At 38.7% G+C, this 17,639-nt stretch overlaps 1 protein-coding gene across 2 annotated transcripts; it reads right to left on the bottom strand.

Moving 5' to 3' along the window:
• Positions 1-7,320: 7,320 nt before the first annotated feature.
• On the bottom strand, positions 7,321-10,062 carry LOC140014363 (uncharacterized). 2 transcript variants are annotated; one of them, XR_011821127.1, is made up of 3 exons: positions 7,931-10,062; positions 7,723-7,795; positions 7,321-7,581 (listed from the first exon to the last, which is right to left on the bottom strand). XR_011821127.1 is itself a non-coding variant. In XM_072065145.1 (2 exons), exon 1 carries the CDS (start codon positions 9,743-9,745, stop codon positions 7,934-7,936), a length of 1,812 nt encoding a protein of 603 aa, XP_071921246.1. In that variant the 5' UTR covers positions 9,746-10,061; the 3' UTR covers positions 7,321-7,581; positions 7,931-7,933. The 2 variants fall into 2 exon arrangements, 1 of the variants encoding a protein (XP_071921246.1); XM_072065145.1 differs by lacking the exon at positions 7,723-7,795 and having other exon boundaries at positions 7,931-10,061.
• Between the last annotated feature and the right edge of the window lie 7,577 nt (positions 10,063-17,639).

Here is a 17,639-nt window from a genome sequence, read left to right as displayed (position 1 = left end):
CTGCGGGTTTGGGCTCTTCACTTGTTGTGGGCTATAACCCCATCTCTAGGAACAAAACCCACGGCCCAATGGAGTGGTTAACTGTGGAACAATATTTATCAGAGGTGTTAGAGTTGAGATGCAAAGAGAGAACACTATACAATTAAAAATAATTAAAGATAGCAGATTGCAGAAGTGAAGGAGAAAATAGGCAGTGCGATAAGTAGCATTAGTATGTTCGGTAGAGGAGAACCCAGAGAAAGAAGAGGAGATACCACAAGATATTGCTACAATAATTGATCAGTATTCAGAAGTTTTCTCAGAACCTAAAGGGTTCCGTTCTCTCAGGAGCCATGACTGTCAGATAATGCTCAAGGAGGGAGCATACCACTTCCCGAGTAGACCATATAGGTGTCCATACATGCAAAAGATAGAGATTAAGAGACTAGTCAAGGAAATGTTGGACTAGGGGATTATACAACCCAGCCAAAGCTATTTTGCTTCACTAACATTGGTCAAAAAGAAAGATGGAAGTTAGGGATTTTGTGTGGACTACAGACAACTCAATTAACTAACTGTGAAGGATTAGTTCCCTTTGCCATTAATTGATGAGTTGATTGATGGGTTACCTGGTTCTGTTTACTTTACCAAGATTGATTTAAGGGCATGCTATTATTAGATCAGGGTGAAGAAGAGTGACATACACAAAACTACATTTAAAACTCATCAGGGGCTGTATGAGTTCAAAGTGATGCCATTTCTGCTTTTTAATGCTCCAGCAACCTTCCAGAGTCTCATGAATGAAGTGTTTAAGGAGTATCTGAGGCAATTTGTGTTAGTATTCTTTGATGATATCTTAATTTATAGCTCCACATTAGAGAGTCATAAACAGCAGGTGATAGAGATCCTAAAATCCTACCAGAACTTTGTAAAAAGGATTAAATGTTCTTTTGCTCAATTGCAGGATGAATACTTGGGACATATCAATAGAACTAATGAAGTGAAAGCTGATCCTAAGAAAATAGTCTATGGTAACTTGGCCAAGACCTAAGGACTTTAAGGAGCTTAAGGGGTTTTCTAGACTTACCAGTTACTACAGAAAATTTGTTAAGGGGTATGGTGGCATTGCCAAGCCACTCACTAACTTGCTGAAAAAGGATGGATTTGAGTGGATGAAGAAATAGAGAGTGCTTTTAAGGAACTAAAAAGGGCTATGTCTACTACTCCTGTACTTGTCTTACTAGAAGCCTTGCTAGATTTCACTCAGCCCTTTACTGTGGAAATAGATGCATGTAGGAGAGGTAGTGGAGCTGTATTGATGCAGAATAGAAGGCCTATTGCTTACTTCAATCGAGCTCTTAGGGCCAACAATTTGGGACTATCCATTTATGAGAAAGAACTTCTAGCACTTGTTACAGCTATGAGTAAATAGAGACATTATCTGGAAAGTCACCATTTCATTATAAAGATTGATCACCAGAGCCTAAAATTTTTTGCTGGAACAGAAATCAACTACAACTATGCAGCATAAATGGTTAACTAAATTACTAGGGTTGAATTATGAAATTCAATACATGAAGGGAAAGGAGAATTATGTGGTGGTAGATACATTGTCCAGAAGAGCTGAAACAAAAGAAGGTGAATGATTGGAAATGGTGGGGATGGTGCTTGTATGGGTCCGAGAGATCCTTGATAGTTACCAAGAGGATGATCAAGTATTAAAGATAGTGAATGAATTGCTTATCACTCCTGGACAACTAGCTGACTATACTTACTAGGATGGTCATTTGAGATATAAGGGTAGAATATATGTTGGTATTAATAGAGATATCAGGAAAAGGCTAATTGCTGCTCTGTATTCATCCTAAGTAGGAGGTCATTCAGTTGTCCAAGCCAGCTATCTAAGTGCCAAGGAATTTGCTTACTGCCCAGGATATATAAGAACATCAAAGAAGAAGTGTTACAGTATGATGAGTCTAAAAGGTGTAAAGATGAGGACGTGTAGTATCTTGGCCTTCTCCAACCCCAATACTCTTGGAGTCACATCACTATGGATTTCATAGAAGGGTTGCCTAAGTCAGAAAGCAAAGACACCATTATGGTAGTAGTGGGCAGGTACACCAAGTACTCCCACTTCTTTAGCCTTACACATCCCTTTATTGCTGCCAGGGTAGCTAGATTCCTCTTGGACAATGTTTGTAAATTGCATGGAGTACCTTAGACTATGTTGTCTGACAAAGACAAAATTTTTTTGAGCCAACTCTGGAAGGATTTGTTCACACTGATAGGGATAGAACTATCCTATTCTACAGCATACCACCCTCAAATAGATGGTCAAAGTGAAAGGATTAATCAGGTTTGGAAATACACCTCAAGTGCATGGCTTATGATAGACCAAAAAGATGGAGTGAGTGGTTGTCTTTGGCTAAGTGGTGGTACAATACCACCTACCGTACTTCCATATAGATAAGTCCATTTGAGACACTTTATGGTCTTAAACCATCACAACTAGCTCTAGGGCCATATTTGCAGACCAATATAGATGCTGTGAAGGATTATTTACAGGAATGAAAGAAGCTAGACGCTATGCTAAAGAAAAACCTAGAGTTGGCACAGTAGAGAATAAATATGTATGCTGATAGAAAGAGAAGTGAAAGGGAATTTGCTGTAGGGGACTAGGTGCATTTGAGGCTACAATCTTACAAACAAAACACAGTGGCTGTAAGAGAGACTCGCAAGCGCTCTGCCAAGTATTGTGGACCATATCAGGTCCTAAGCAGAATTGGAAAGGTAGCTTATAGGCTGAGATTACCAGCTCAATCCTTAATTCATCCAATTTTTCCATGTCTCTTTACTGAAAAGGCAGGTAAGTAAGCATGCTGTTCCCACCACACAGCTTCTAGTCACTGATAAAGAGGGTTGAGTGAGGATGGAGCCTATTGCAGTGCTTGATAGAAGGATGGTGAAGAGGAATAATGCTACAGTTGGTTGGTGCAGTGGTGGAACTCATCACCAGAAGAAGCAACATGGGAAGATGCAAAGTACATTGAGACAGTTTTTCCAAGTTTCCAATCTTGAGAACAAGATTGTGCTAAGGGGGGAGGCCTTGTCATAGTGAACAGGTCAAAATGGAAGCTCAGATTGGTAGTCAGAAATTGGGAAGAAGGCATGAGAGGTAAAAGCTAATTTTTTGAAGAGGCGAGGAACGACCCTTGCTGAGAAGCATGCCTCTACTGGAGCAAAAGGAAGAGTATAAGTAGCAGTTGTAACTTTTTGTCTTTTCCCTTATGGACACATGTCGTCATTCAATTAGTTGTTAGGGAGTTAGTTAAGATTATATAAACCTTGTGAGCTCACATTTTCTTTCAGTTACAATTTTGCTTATTTTGTCAAAATTGAGTCTGCTTAGTTAAGTGAATACCTTCTTCCTTTTCTCCCAAGTTTCCTTCACAACATTCTTCACCCTCTAATCCCACACAAATATCTGTTTCTCCGTAATATTTGAATTAATTAGTGAGAATTTGAGTTTCTAGTGTATCCATATCATTGTTACATTGATTTATTTGGAAAATTGTTTCTAAAATTACCACTACTCTAGTCACCATTACACCAAGATGATGGTGACGATCAAAGGATCCCATTTTTGTGATTTGACTACGTCATTTCCTGATATCGAATTCCAGACTAATATTAATATCTACCTCAAGATTAACTTGGACTAGTGTAGCTGCATCGTGGTGTTCTTAGTCTTGATAGAAAGGCTGAAGTTCAAGATTTGGGATTAGTGAAGCTGCATCATGCAATTCTTGATCTTGAAGAATATGCAAATGAAAATCTTCTTGAACGGCAGTGGCAACCTTGCCAACAGCAGCTTGCTGACTATCGGGATTTTCCTGATTAATGGGATGGCATTTGGATGAAATGCTGCTTTCTCCTCCTACTACTGATGGCCTTGGCCCTGCGGTGGATTTTGATGATGATCATGGGGTGGCGGGAAATGCCCATCTCTTCTTGCTTTATAACTAGTATAAACAATACATTAGTCGAAGAATATGAGTGATTAATTTAATATAGGTAGCAAAGCTGAGAATATATAGCAGTACTAAAGATTGGATTTACTTGGCTTTAAACCAGGGTAACACCCTGGAAGCTAGATAAGGAGACTTGCGTAATTGTTCAAGAACTGGATAATAATTTCTAGATTGAACTTAATTTTGATGAATTGTGACCAACAGAAACAACAAAAGGAAGAAGAGGGATGAGGGGGTGGATGGCGGCGGCGGTGGTGCGAGGAGGGGTGGTCACAGCGGTTGAGCAAAGAGGGGTAGTGGTGGTGGGTAGTGTGTGGAAGAAGAAAGGTGAGAGTATTTTTTATTTAGTTTTTAGGTGTATTTGAATTTGTGTGTTTTTTGAGTTATTTTTGAAGTTATTTTTGGAATTTATTACTATAGATTCTACAAACAAAAAATAGTTTTGAGAAAACAAAGGAAATCCAAACAAGGTATTTTTCAAAAACTTTATTGTAATTGTACATATGGAAAAATTTTACTATAAATGTTTTTAGGAGTGTTTTTGAGTGTATTTTTAGGAATTGTTTTTTGAATTTATAACCTTTTTGAGATATTTTGAAAAAAGCTTACACCACTCACTCACCACCACTCTACTCTCTCTCTCTTTCTCCCCCTCTCTCATTCTCCCTCCTCCTCCTACATCCTTCCTCCTCCCTCTCCCTCTCCTTCTCGTACTCAAATTTTGTCCACCTCCAAACCTTCCAAATTTCAAGCATTGTTCCTGAGAATGCAAACTTCTCAAGAACCCTTATAAACCTTTCTTCTGAATATAGATCAAAACACCAACAAGACTCTCAACAGGGTTGCGAAGGTGATGCTCTAGGATTTCTTGACAATTTCTTGAAACTTGGAGTTGAAGTTGAGTTAGATGAAGGCCAAATAGCTACTTTATGAGCTGCAAAACCTGCAGGGCTAATAATGGCTCTTGTGGGTTCAATCCTTCAGACCGTGGAAAGCCATTCCTCTGTTTCAAATCCCCAGCTGCACAAATTCGTGAAAAGGGTGCCAATAGGATTGCAATCTTGTGCATTCTTTTCTTGTTAATGTGTTTCTTGATCATATTTTTTGTTGGTACTATTATTTTTTGATATAGGCAAAAAGGATTGGCTTTAGAAGAAGATCCCGCCATTGTTTTCCATCGAGACATTGCTCAACTAGTCTTCTTCCACCAATGTTTAATTATGAGAAGCTTGAGTCTTCTATCCATCATTTCGACCAAAAACACAAAATTGGCGATGGAGGAGAGAAGAGAGAGGAGGAAGAAAAGGGAGGAAGGAGAGAGGAAGGGGGAAAGTGGCAGCAGTGGTGGAGGAGGGAGAATGGTGGCTGTGGCGGTGGCAGTGGAGAGTGATTGGTGGTGGTGGTGGTGATGGTGTTGGATAGTATGTGGAAGAAGAACGGTGGGAAATTTTTTTTTCTTTTAGTTATATTATGTGTTGTATTTTTGGAATTTATTAATGTAGATTTGAAAGACAAAAACAATTTTTGGATCGCATTTTTTGAGGAGCTTTTAGGAAAATTTTATTATGCCATTTTTTAGAATGTAATGTATGTAAAGAAAAAACGTATTATAAAGTGTATAAAGAAATATTCATGGAATTTTTAGCATATGATGAATCAAATTACCAAATACTGTTTGTCTTTTTAGAGAATCGTTGTCAAATGAAGCAAAAAAGCCATATTTATTAAAACAACCACAATCCATATGAAGACACTATTGACAATATAACTATAGCAAGAGGCAAAATATTATGCCACTAATGATTTAACAACTACGTCTTCCAAAAAAGATGCATAGATCCTTTGCATCATGCTACCAAAACTCGGTTATGTAGACTCCAATTGTATCAACTAAACTGGCTCTATCCTAGCTAAATCATAGTTCTCTATGTTCCTGTTTATTTGTCTCCAACAAACAACCTTATACCAAAATGTCCATGACAATTTCCCAAAAAGAAAACAATAAAAAGATGTATTTGAACAGACGAGTCCTAGAATCTAGAACATGGTACATTGGTACCAATGTGCCCGATAAAACTCCGAGCAAAAGCCCTTCTAATCATGATAGTTCAACTGACCAATCATATCTACCTCATATATACAAAGAAGGAGCAAATATTTTCTGTAAAGCACTCCTGGAACTGGACAGAAAAAAAAGGCAGTTCATCAATGTACTTTCAACACCGCAGACAGAACAAGTGGATTGGTGGAGCTTGCCTAGCATATAAGCCTAAGTGCCAAGTCTCCATAAGAGCCAAGACATTAAAGCAAATTATGGTACAAAACCTTTTTACGGTACCATCTTATGCTAATTGACTTCATTACCAATCTCCCTTAAATGCTTTACAGCACTGTTGAAAGAAAACTATTTAACTAGCAAGTAGCCACAGAGGTGAATCAGAAGCAAAGGAATTAGATAAGAAGCAGTACGAATAAGCTACTCAAGTTGCTGTACTGTTGCATTTGCTAATCTACAGCAAATCCAGCATCTAGTACCCGCAAGAGTATCACTTTTTTGGTCTTTGAGCTCCTAAAGCTAGCAAGAATTCCGTGAGTAAGCTTCATTGTAATGTTCCAAAGAAATTGTTCACACCAAGCAAATGTGTCTACAACAATGCTTGTAATTGTCTTATCTAAGGTCCAGGCAGCACTGCTTAGATGTAATCAATTAGTGTCTTCCTAAAGTCATCTATCTTGCTGCACTGTTCAAGAAAATCTCTACCTAAAGAAAAATGCGCCACAAGTTGTTGAAAGAACTTATACTTCAACCCTAGTTCAATGAACATGCCTAAGATTCAAGAAAGGAAAGCTATCAAGACTTTTTGGTCATGTACAGACAGTTTTTCAAGTTTGTTTCACAATTTCTAAGGCCATTTTAAATAGTCACCTTCAGAATCAACCCCACCCCCCCCCAACAAAAAAAAAGAAGGCCTACTAGGAGCAGAATTCCCGTCTTTTGGTGCCAAAAGGTAGGGATGTAGTGTCCCTGTATTTTGGTGCATATTGCAACATCTTAAGAGAGTCCTCAAAGAGAGTTTCACAGGCAAGAATCTCACATTTTTTCATAGTACCATATAAAAGAAAAAACATTTTAAAGCAAGAAAAATAACAGCAGCTAAACTGAATTTAAGTAAACTAGCTGGCTAAAGCAACTATATATGATCAATTATGTGTTGCACCTAAAGTATCAGCACTATGGGCTTCAAAAATTCAGATAATGGTTGCCAGTTAGATTCAACTGTTGCTATTTCAGTTCAACCAGCACTGGATCTTTAGATGAAATAGTAGTACCTGTAACCTTAAAATATCAAGTAAAAGCATAAACAGACTCCAAAATGAATCAAAACCTCCAAATCAGTATAATTTTCAATATTCCCAACAACTGGTTAAAAATTAAGAAATAGTAGCCATGGTTTGTCCAACTTCCTAAACAGCTCATGTAAGTATGATAGAATATAACCATCACCGCAAATTCCTTCTTGAATCCTCGCAATCTCTAACCCTTCCTCCATGCTTCTTGATGACATGTAACCTGTGATGTTAAACAAAAAAAAGTGCAATGAACTCAACAACCCACAAAATAAACAAACCACAATATGTGAAAACAGCATATTTTGCAAAACCAATTTTAAAGACAATATTTCCACCAAATAACTGAAGCAATAGGTGAAACCTTATTGCACTTAATGGTGAATTACACTAGCAATAAGCTTCTCCATCCTTTAAAAACACCAAAATTTTGGTACCTAAATCAAGAGAAACATGTCCAGCTATATTATGAACTCAACCACAAATGAACAGATAAACTCAATAAACTAATACCCTCAACTAGAGAGCTTCAGCTAGATTACCATACTTACAGAATATTCCTAAAAACATACCATTCACAGTTTCTGTTGTTGATCCAACTTCAAATTCTGCATTTTCAATCTTTTAACTTCTTGTGGTATATCATGTGTTCTAAATTCCAACTTGAAGCAAACTATCCTTTCCCTAATCCCATTATTTCTCAACAAACTCAAAAAGTTCTCCCAGTCCAAATCTTCCTGCTGCTGCTGCTCCTTCATCCCCCTTTTAGTAAAAACAATTCTATCCACTATCACGTAAGTACCCATATCAAAGACCTCAACATTGACTTCCTTTAAATCATGCAGCCAAATCTTACTTAGCTGTGAATCATGAAACCTATCCTGAATTTTTCTGAACATCAGTGTCTCATATAGAAACTTCATTGCCTCATTCTCTCGTACGTCATCATCCCAGTGTGCGTAGACATATTTAGGACGACAAACCCAAAAAAGACCATCAAGGGCTGAAAGTCCCTTCTCTAAAGAGAACATCCAATCAAATTGCAAAGCCAACTCATCCACCTCTTGAGGCTCATGAATTTTTACTATATTTCTAATCTCATCTAGATCAAAGGATATGCTGCATCCAAAGTCAATCTCAAGTGAAATTTTGGACTGAATTACACTTGCTAATAATTCTCTCAATTCGACAAACCATGAACTATTAACATCAACCCTCTTGGATAAACAAAAGTAAGAAGTCCAGCCGCTGGATGCAGCTGCGAAATGAAACCGGGGTACGATGCTGCGACCACTACAATATTCAAAACAAACAATCTTTGGAACATCAAACTGTGCCTCTACCAACCTATTATTGTCCATCAACTGTATCCTCTTGAGGGACTGACTTGAAATCTTGATGCTTTCCAATTCTCTACAATATCTCACTATCAAATCCTCAAGGTTGGGAAACTTATATGCAAATTCCATAAAGAAAGAGTCGCCGATCCCAATCCCAGTAAACAGTAAACACTTGAGATTCTGATACCATGAGGCAGTCAAAGTAATCAAACAAGTTGATTGCTCATATTCGTCCTCATCCTCATTACCATTTTCCTCATCTATGCAAGTGAGCGACTCAAGCTCTGGTGCATCAACTATAACCGACTGATTTTCAAGTAATCCAACTGCAAGTTCCTTAAGATTATTCAACTTAGTCACCTTAAAATTATCAAACCCCTCAATGTACCGAACTTCTAACACTTCAATTAAAGGGCAGCTTTCAGTTATATTATCAAACATCTCTACATCCAAATCTACCTTTATAAGGCATAGTTTTCTAAGCTCAGAACACATAATCTTCCCAACCGACATTGGCATGATATAACCGTCCCTAACACTCAATTCAACTAGGGATTTAGCCCCAAACACAATTTCAGGCAAATCACAGTCTGGGAGTGAAAAATCAAGATTCCTCACCCCGTTTTGCACGGCTACCTTCGTGCATTCCTCCAACCCGTTTCGCGCAGCTACCTTTGTGCATTCCTTGACGAATGGGTTCAACAGCGAAAAGACTCCTTCAACCCTGAAATTCAACGTGTCAATACATATCCCCTGCTTGCGGTAGGGTTTCAGGGTTTTCTTCACGTGCCAGAAAAACTCCTCGCAAATATTCGTTGTCTCTTTTTTGCTCCGAAGCCAGGGGCTGCGTAGCTTGAGTTTCTTGTGGAAGTAGAGCTTAGGATTGAATTCCAACTTTGGCCGTGTTTGCCACGCTCCAAACCATGATTTCGATAGTAAACTCGCTCTTGTTGATTCTTCGGCTGAGAGGTAAGATAGGATATGATGGATTATCTCCGGTGGTAGATCTAAAACTCCGCCGCCACCGCTGCGGCTGCTTTCCGCCATGGATTGAAGGACGGATTTCAGCAGTTTCGTAACTGCGAAGACAACCGATAAGCCTTTTAAGTGGAACCAATAACCATTTTTCCTTCAACGGTAATAAAAACTTAACAAGGAAGTGGTTGATACTTGTAGTGGCTGTTAGCTTAAAATTATACAAGTATTAACTTGTGCAAGCCTTTTAATTAATCATCAATATTTGTGTGCTTTCAAAAAAAAATATCAATATTTGTGGTAATATAGGAGAATGTTAGCTTTCACATAAACCACTAAACCAAGGAAGTGTTCTCAAAATGCTTGAAAATGTTGAAATCATGGTGTCAGAATAAAAATAGCACGGTGCTTCTATTTTTTTTGCCTTTCCTTTCTTCTTAATATTGAATAAAAATAGGGGATGATTGCAGAAACCTCCCCTGAGATTTCTAACATTTGCATTGACCTCCCCTCTAGGTTTAGAAATTGCATTAACCTCCCCTGAACAGTAACAATTCGTTGCAAAAACCTCCTTGACAGCTTTTGTAGAAGTGAGATAAGAATTTTCTTCCAATTTTGCCCTTACTTGCTTGACAATTATTATTTGCTTGACAATTGCTTAACTATTTATCTAATTAGTTAATAGTTAAACTAATTAACTATTAACTAATTATCTAATTAACTATTAACTAATTAACTAACTATCTAATTAACTAATTAACTAAAGTTGTTGTCTGTCTAAAACTAACAAACTATTTGCATGTTAAACTAATTAACTAATTAACTGCTTAACTAATTAACTAATTAACTAACTAACTAATTAACAAACTATTTACATGGTAAACTATACGCAGTACGCATTACCTATTTAAAGTATCGGCTCTTTATAGGTATTTTAATTTCAAACATTTAATTTATGATAAAAACATCAATGTTTGTAAGTAAAATTCAAAAAGTGTTACAGTAATATTCTTACAAAAAGGGAGGGGCATAGGGCCATAAATTAAATGTTTGAAAGTAAGAATATTGATATTACTGTAACACTTTTTAAATTTTACTTACAAACATTGATGTTTTTGTGACGCCCCGAAAGAATAAGTGCGAGAACCCGAAAATTTTCTAAATTTCTAGGGTTAATTTTATTGATCGCCCGCCTTTTTGACAATTTCTTTATTAGAAAATTTTCCTAGATAATTTTATTGAGTAAATATAGTTTTTAGATGATTTTTCTAGTATCGGTTAGTTTTTGAGAAATTAAGAGCATATACCGGACGTGGGACCCGCTAGTGTGGAAAATTCGAAAAAATTCGGCCAGTTCGGTTAAGTTTTGGATACTGGGTTTAGTTTACCGAGTGTTATGAGATATTTAGAGGTTGCCAAGTGGATTGGTGTAAGAGAGACAAAAAGTTAGGCAAGAAATTAATGAAGAGGACATGTGTCACTTGAGGATTTATTCTTACCTTTTTGACCTTTTGACCACTATTCATGCCTTTACCATTTAAATCAAAATTGACCCAAAATTCTTCTTATTTTGAAGCTCTTGGCCGAATTTCTTGCTAGGAACAAAGGAAAGAAAACTCTCTCAATTTTCAGGCTCCAATCTTACCCAATTTTTCAATTCAACCGTTTAATCTTCAAATGTTTCCATAGAACTTCTTAGTTTGGTGATATTGAGGTTGGTTGTGGAGTTGTTTGGAAGAAATTGGTGCTAAGTTGCTTACTTTCTTGAGCTTGCAAGGTGAGTAACTAGGGAATTCTTTCTTTGATCTTGCTAATGTCAAATTAATGGTTTATGTTGGTTATAGATGTGATTTTATGGAAGAATTGGCACATGAATGCATGAATTTCCAGATTAGGGTTCCATTTTTTTCCCTTTCTGCCTGTTTCTGTTCGACCAGGTTAGAATCTGAATTGGCCTTAGCACAAAACATAAAAGTTGTAGAGAATGATGTTTTCTAGTTGCTTGTAAATTTTCAACCCAATCCGAGCTGCGTAGCCTGAGATAAGACGGAAATACCCAGACTGGTCTAGGTAGGAGTTCAGTGAACAGGGTTGTCTTTTTACCCAATCTGATCGTGACTTTTCACCATGATCCTTACCGAATTAGATTTTGGCCAAAACATGAAAGTTGTAGCCAAGGGCATAAACTAGTTGTTTAAAAAATTTCAGCTTGATCCGACCACTGTAGCATGTGAAATGACTGAAATACCATTGACTGTCCATGAAACCTGTTTCGCGCCCAGAATTCTGTTTTCGTGTAGTTTTTCCATTTTTGATCCTGAAAATACATGAATTGGCCTTGGGTTAAAACATGAAAGTTATAGGGAATGATATTTTAGATATGCCTACAAAATTTCAGGTCAATCGGAGTAACGTAGCATGTGAAAAGACTGAATTACCCCTGCTGCCCTGTTTCTATCCGAATTTGATAGTTGCGTCTGTAATTGGTTATTTCGGTTGGGAATGCTTCGGAATTGGTTGTTGAGGTCTTCTGATGAAATGTAGCCTTGTATCGTAGCTTTCGGATGGCTTTGGAATTTTTGGATTTGAACTTAGGTAACCTGACTTATGATGTTTGAACCAGAATGCGGTTTGTGAACCTGTTTTGCCGGTGCTGGTTTGGTATATTGATCTTTTGACTTGGATACATTGCAAACTGGACTGAGTGACCTTCTTCAACATTGTAGCCCTATCTGTTAGTTTCCAAACGGTGCATCTTGTACCTCCATCCGATAATTGTAGTGCCAATGGTGCTGAAACCGCAAATGATGTCAAAAATTGTTTTTATGGTTTAGAGCTTAACCTTCATTTCCGGACTCTTCCCTAGCTTGAATTGTACTTGTACTACTTGGAGCTTATTGAATGATTATTGAATGAACTTATTTGTGTGACTTTGGGACTGGCTGAGGAAATAATGAAGCCTTGACAGCTGGAAAAGTAAGCAAATTTAGTGGAAGTGCTGTCCGAACTTTGAAAGGACTTGATTGCATTGAGTTTGTGATCTAAGACTTGGATTTGAGCAAGACAATGATATATGCTGGTTGGTTCCTGAGCTGTGGAGGTGAGTGACCCCAAACTATTTCCAAAACTACTTATGAACTGTTTTCTTGCATTATTTACTCGATTGCATATTATTTACTCGATTGCATTAGTTCCTTGTTGGTTGTATTTTCTTGACTTCATGACTTGTATTATTATTTGATAACGTATTAAGTGTTTTCAATGATTTCCAAAACGAGTTTTCAAAGCGAGTGTGTACTTTATCACACTCGGCCTAAATGATTGTGAAATTTTCAATGATTGAACGATTGAAATGTTATTTGCGCATGAATGTAAGCCTTTTGGCTGAACTGGCCACTGCCCCTTGTTACCGGTCGTCTCGAGCCAGAACCGGACTCGGTCGGGCGATTAGGGACTTGGGTGAACGTTTCGGTATACTCGAGTATTACCTTGTATGTGACAGCCCCACCTTCCCCTAAGGCGAACCAAAGGGGTTAGCGGACTGCCTGCCCAACTCTCGCCAGGGCTACGGATCAGTTTACTTCGATCTATTACGTCCCGGAACATACCAACGCGCGCAAACAAGTCAAAATCACAAAATAAAAAAAAAATGAAAAGCAAAGCCGATGATGAACAGTACCGGCCACGTCAGAATCCGGCCGGATTTTCGGACGGATTCTCGACCGGATACAAGGCCGAGAGTAGCAAATTTTTTTCCAAAAACATTCCCAATCCGGTCGGCAATCCGGCCAGTTTCTGGCCGGATTCGGTCCTGTTCATTCCCGCCAAAATTTTTCCTCTTCCATTTGAAATGTAGGTCAGTCCGGATTCCAACCAAACATCAATCAAACATATACATACATTGAACTTCAACATTTACAACCAAATGGCATGCCAACAACCATTCGTCATGAATATACATGTTCGGTTTGCCAATCAAAAGAAAATGAACCCTATACACATTAGGGTTTCATTCAAAGAGCTATTCAAAAGATACATTTACATGAGGTCAACTTGACAACCAACTAACCCAACCTTTTCCAAAAGTGGTCATTTTCCTGTAAGGAAAACAAATGGAACGGAATGAGCTTAAGCCCAGTGAGTTACTACCACATAAGCATCAAAGAGCATATAGCATAACCTTTCATTTCAAGTACACAAATAAGGAATATAACAAGTTGGTAAAAGGATACGGAAGGCTCTCAAGAGCCCATCTCCACGCTTACATTCTTGATCCAACCTCATTGACCCTCCGTCAATGTTAAAGAGTAACCAACTGTAGACATCACTTTACTTCCATCCTTCCAACCAACATACCCCAACGGGACCCGCACTCCAATTAGTCATTTTTGGTAATACTCGAGTATACCGGAATCAAGAGTTTCATTACTACAAGATTCCCCAGTACAGTCCCCGTGGCATGTCAATTTTCACGACCAATCCCTCGCCGACTCGATTCCATTGACTACCAACGGGGTTGAACTCAGTAATACAGTAAGGCCGTGGGATACTCGTCCAAACGACACCAAATCAGTTTTCCATGAATAAAAATCAATATTTCGTATATCCAGTTCAGTATTACAGTGAAACGGTAAACAGTCATGAATGGCATCACAAGGGGTGAGGGCGGTCAAGTACACCCTCACCTCAATCAATTCCAATAGCCAAATAAGCTTTCAAGGCATCAAATTCACATATAGCAAAGCCACATTGTAACATTTAAGTGAGTAGTATACTCACCAATCAAGTAGGTGATGTTTCATACACCGTCGTCACAAGTACGTCGTGAACCACCGTCACGCCCTAAAACACGCAAACAATTACAATGAGACTCGATAACGAGTCATAAAGCAATGCCAATCACAACCCCAATAGGGTTTCATAAGCATATACAAGTATCATAGGTCACCAGAAAATCAGGAAATGACACTAGCTTTAACCTTGATAAAATAATGTTTGACCTCATTTTACGGAAATGGCACTAAGGTCACTATGGTTATCGGATGAAGGTGTAAGACCCACAGTTTCGAAGCTAAGAAACAGGGCTACAACAATGTAGAAGGTCACTCAGTCCAATTCCTAGCATAACTAGGTCAAATATGCAAGAAACTAAACCAGAACCGCAATAACAGGTTTGCAAACTACATTCTGCTGTAATCAGTACAACTCAGTCTATACAGGTCCAAATTCCAAAATTCCAAAGGCATATGGTAGCTAGGACATCAAGCTACATTTCATCAGAAGACCTCAACAACAAATTCCAAAACAATTCCAGCGAAAACAGTCAATTACAGGCGCAGTTCTCACATTCTGACCAAACCAAAACAGCAATAGTAATTTCGACTTTTCTCATTCCACACTACTCCATTTGACCTGAAATTTTACAGGCACCTTTATAACATCAATACCTACAACTTTCATGTTTTAAGACAAGGCCAATTCGGCCTCTAACCATGAGATACAAAACCGGACAGAATTGGGGATATAAAACCCTAACTTTCTCAAGTTCCTTCCAAACCAGAAATTGGTTACAATTATCTATCATTTACACCTACCAGAGTCATTCTAGGCCATTGCCAATCATCATACAAGGCCACAACATCATGATCATATTAAACCAAAAAAATCACCAATAAATTGAAAACTTCATCAAGTTATCCAAAAGCAAGAAATAAACCACATATTTCATCACTTAAGCTCCCATTAGGCACAAATTAAGTTTCATTAAGTGAAGGAGAAGGTTCAATCACCACTCACCTAGTAAACAAGAGAGGAAGAGTTGCTTGTCCTCTTAGTTTCCCAAAACACTTCACCAAACCACTTACTAACACCTAAAGAAGAGATTTTATGGAGTAGAAACAAGTCTAAGTGATTGCTTTGGATGATTTGCACTAGATGGATGCCAAACTTTGAAGAGTTTTTTCTTCCTTCTTTGCTAGAGAGGGCCGGCCACAATGGTTAAGAAAAGAGTGAATTTTGGGTAATTTTTTGAGATATTTAATCCAAGGGTAAAAAGTAAAAAAGGTGAATAGTTGTCAACAAGTCACAACCTCTCACAAAGTGACACTTGTCACTCATTTACAACATCTCTATCCTTTTGGTTCCCTCTCACATCAATCACATCTCAACCTCTACTTATCTCTTAACACCCGATAAATTTCAACCAGTATCCGAAATTTAACCATATTGGTCGAATTTTTTCAAACATTTCGCACTAGTGGGTCCCACGTCCGTTATATATCCTTAATTTTTTAAAAACTATCCAATACTAGAAAAATCATCTAAAATTTATATTTACTCATAAAATTCACCAGGAAAATTTCCTAAGCCAGAAAATGCAGGAACATGCCATTAAAGGGAATAAATCCTAGGAAAATTATTAGGGGATTTACGGGTTCTCACACTCTCTCCCCCTTAAAAGAATTTCGTTCTCGAAATTTCTCACCTTAACTCCCGAAAAGGTTCGGGTATTTCTTTCGCATTTCTTCTTCCACTTCTCACGTAGCTTCCTCTATCCCATGGTTTCTCCATAGCACTTTTACTAACGGAATCTGCTTGTTTCTGAGCTCTTTGACTTTCCGGTCAAGCACTTGGATAGGTTTCTCTTCGTAAGCAAGCGATTCATCTACTTCAATCTCCCCCGGTTGTAATACATGGGATGGGTCGGGATGATATTTCTTTAGCATCGAGACGTGGAACACATCGTGAATTCGAGAGAGACTGGATGGCAGTTCTAATCGATACGCGACCGCTCCTACCCTCTAGAGGATCTTGTAGGGTCCGACGTGCCGCGGTTGGAGCTTCTTTCCTTTGCCCGCAGTGACACTTCGTAAGGGTGTGATCTTGAGGAATACATGGTCTCCAATTTCAAACTCCAAGTCCTTTCGTCGGTTATCCGCATAGCTCTTTTGTCGGCTTTGAGCTGTTTGGATTCGTTGCCGTATCAACTTGACCTTCTCGTGAGCCTCTTCCATCCATGGAATAGTTGCCGGGTCTAGTGCCTTCTTTTCGCCTATTTCATTCCAGTAAATCGGCGACCGGCACTTTCGTCCGTATAGGGCTTCGTATGGACCCATTTGAATCGATGAATAGAAGCTATTGTTGTACGCAAACTCTACCAAAGTCATGTGTTGACCCCAGTTGCCCCCAAAATCCAAAATGCATGTACGTAGCATGTCCTCGAGAGTTTGGATCGTCCGCTCCGACTGTCCATCCGTCTGAGGGTGATAGGTCGTGCTCAAATTGAGTTTAGTCCTTGAAACTTTTGCCAAAACCAAGATACGAACCGTGGATCCCGATCGGAGACGAAGCTCACAGGAACACCATGTTGCCTTATTATCTCGTCCATGTACAGTCGGGCCAACTTGTCCATGGAGTACTTCATGTTTATCGGCAAGAAATGGGCCGACTTGGTTAATCGATCAACGATCACCCACACGGCATCATGTCCTCTTTGCGTCCTCGGTAAACCGGAAACGAAGTCCATTGTGATGTTTTCCCACTTCCACTCGGGTATCTCCAAGGGTTGTAACAGACCCGATGGTTTTTGATGCTCTGCTTTCACCTGTTGGCAAACGAGACATTTTTGCACGTACTGAGCGATTTCCCTCTTCATATTGTCCCACCAATAGGTCCCTTTTAGGTCTTGATACATCTTGCTGCTGCCCGGATGGATTGTATACTTGGACCGATGGGTTTCCTCCAGAATCTCCATCTTCAATGACTCCTCCTTTGGTACCACTATTCGGTTTCGATATTTCAAAATGCCCTCAGGGCTAAATTTGAAGTCCGTTGTTTCTCCCTTTTCCACTTTCTCTCCCCACTTCCATACTATCAAATCTTCGTTTTGCGCCTCTTTAATGCGTTCCAGTAGAGTGGAGGTCACCCTCACATTACTAAATATCACCTTATGGCTCCCAAGACAGGG

Source organism: Coffea arabica, chromosome 9c (genome assembly GCF_036785885.1).
Source record: "Coffea arabica cultivar ET-39 chromosome 9c, Coffea Arabica ET-39 HiFi, whole genome shotgun sequence".
NCBI classification, from domain to species: domain Eukaryota; kingdom Viridiplantae; phylum Streptophyta; class Magnoliopsida; order Gentianales; family Rubiaceae; genus Coffea; species Coffea arabica.
The sequence above is the reverse complement of the archived record's forward strand: the minus strand, read 5'-3'. Positions and strand labels throughout refer to the sequence as shown.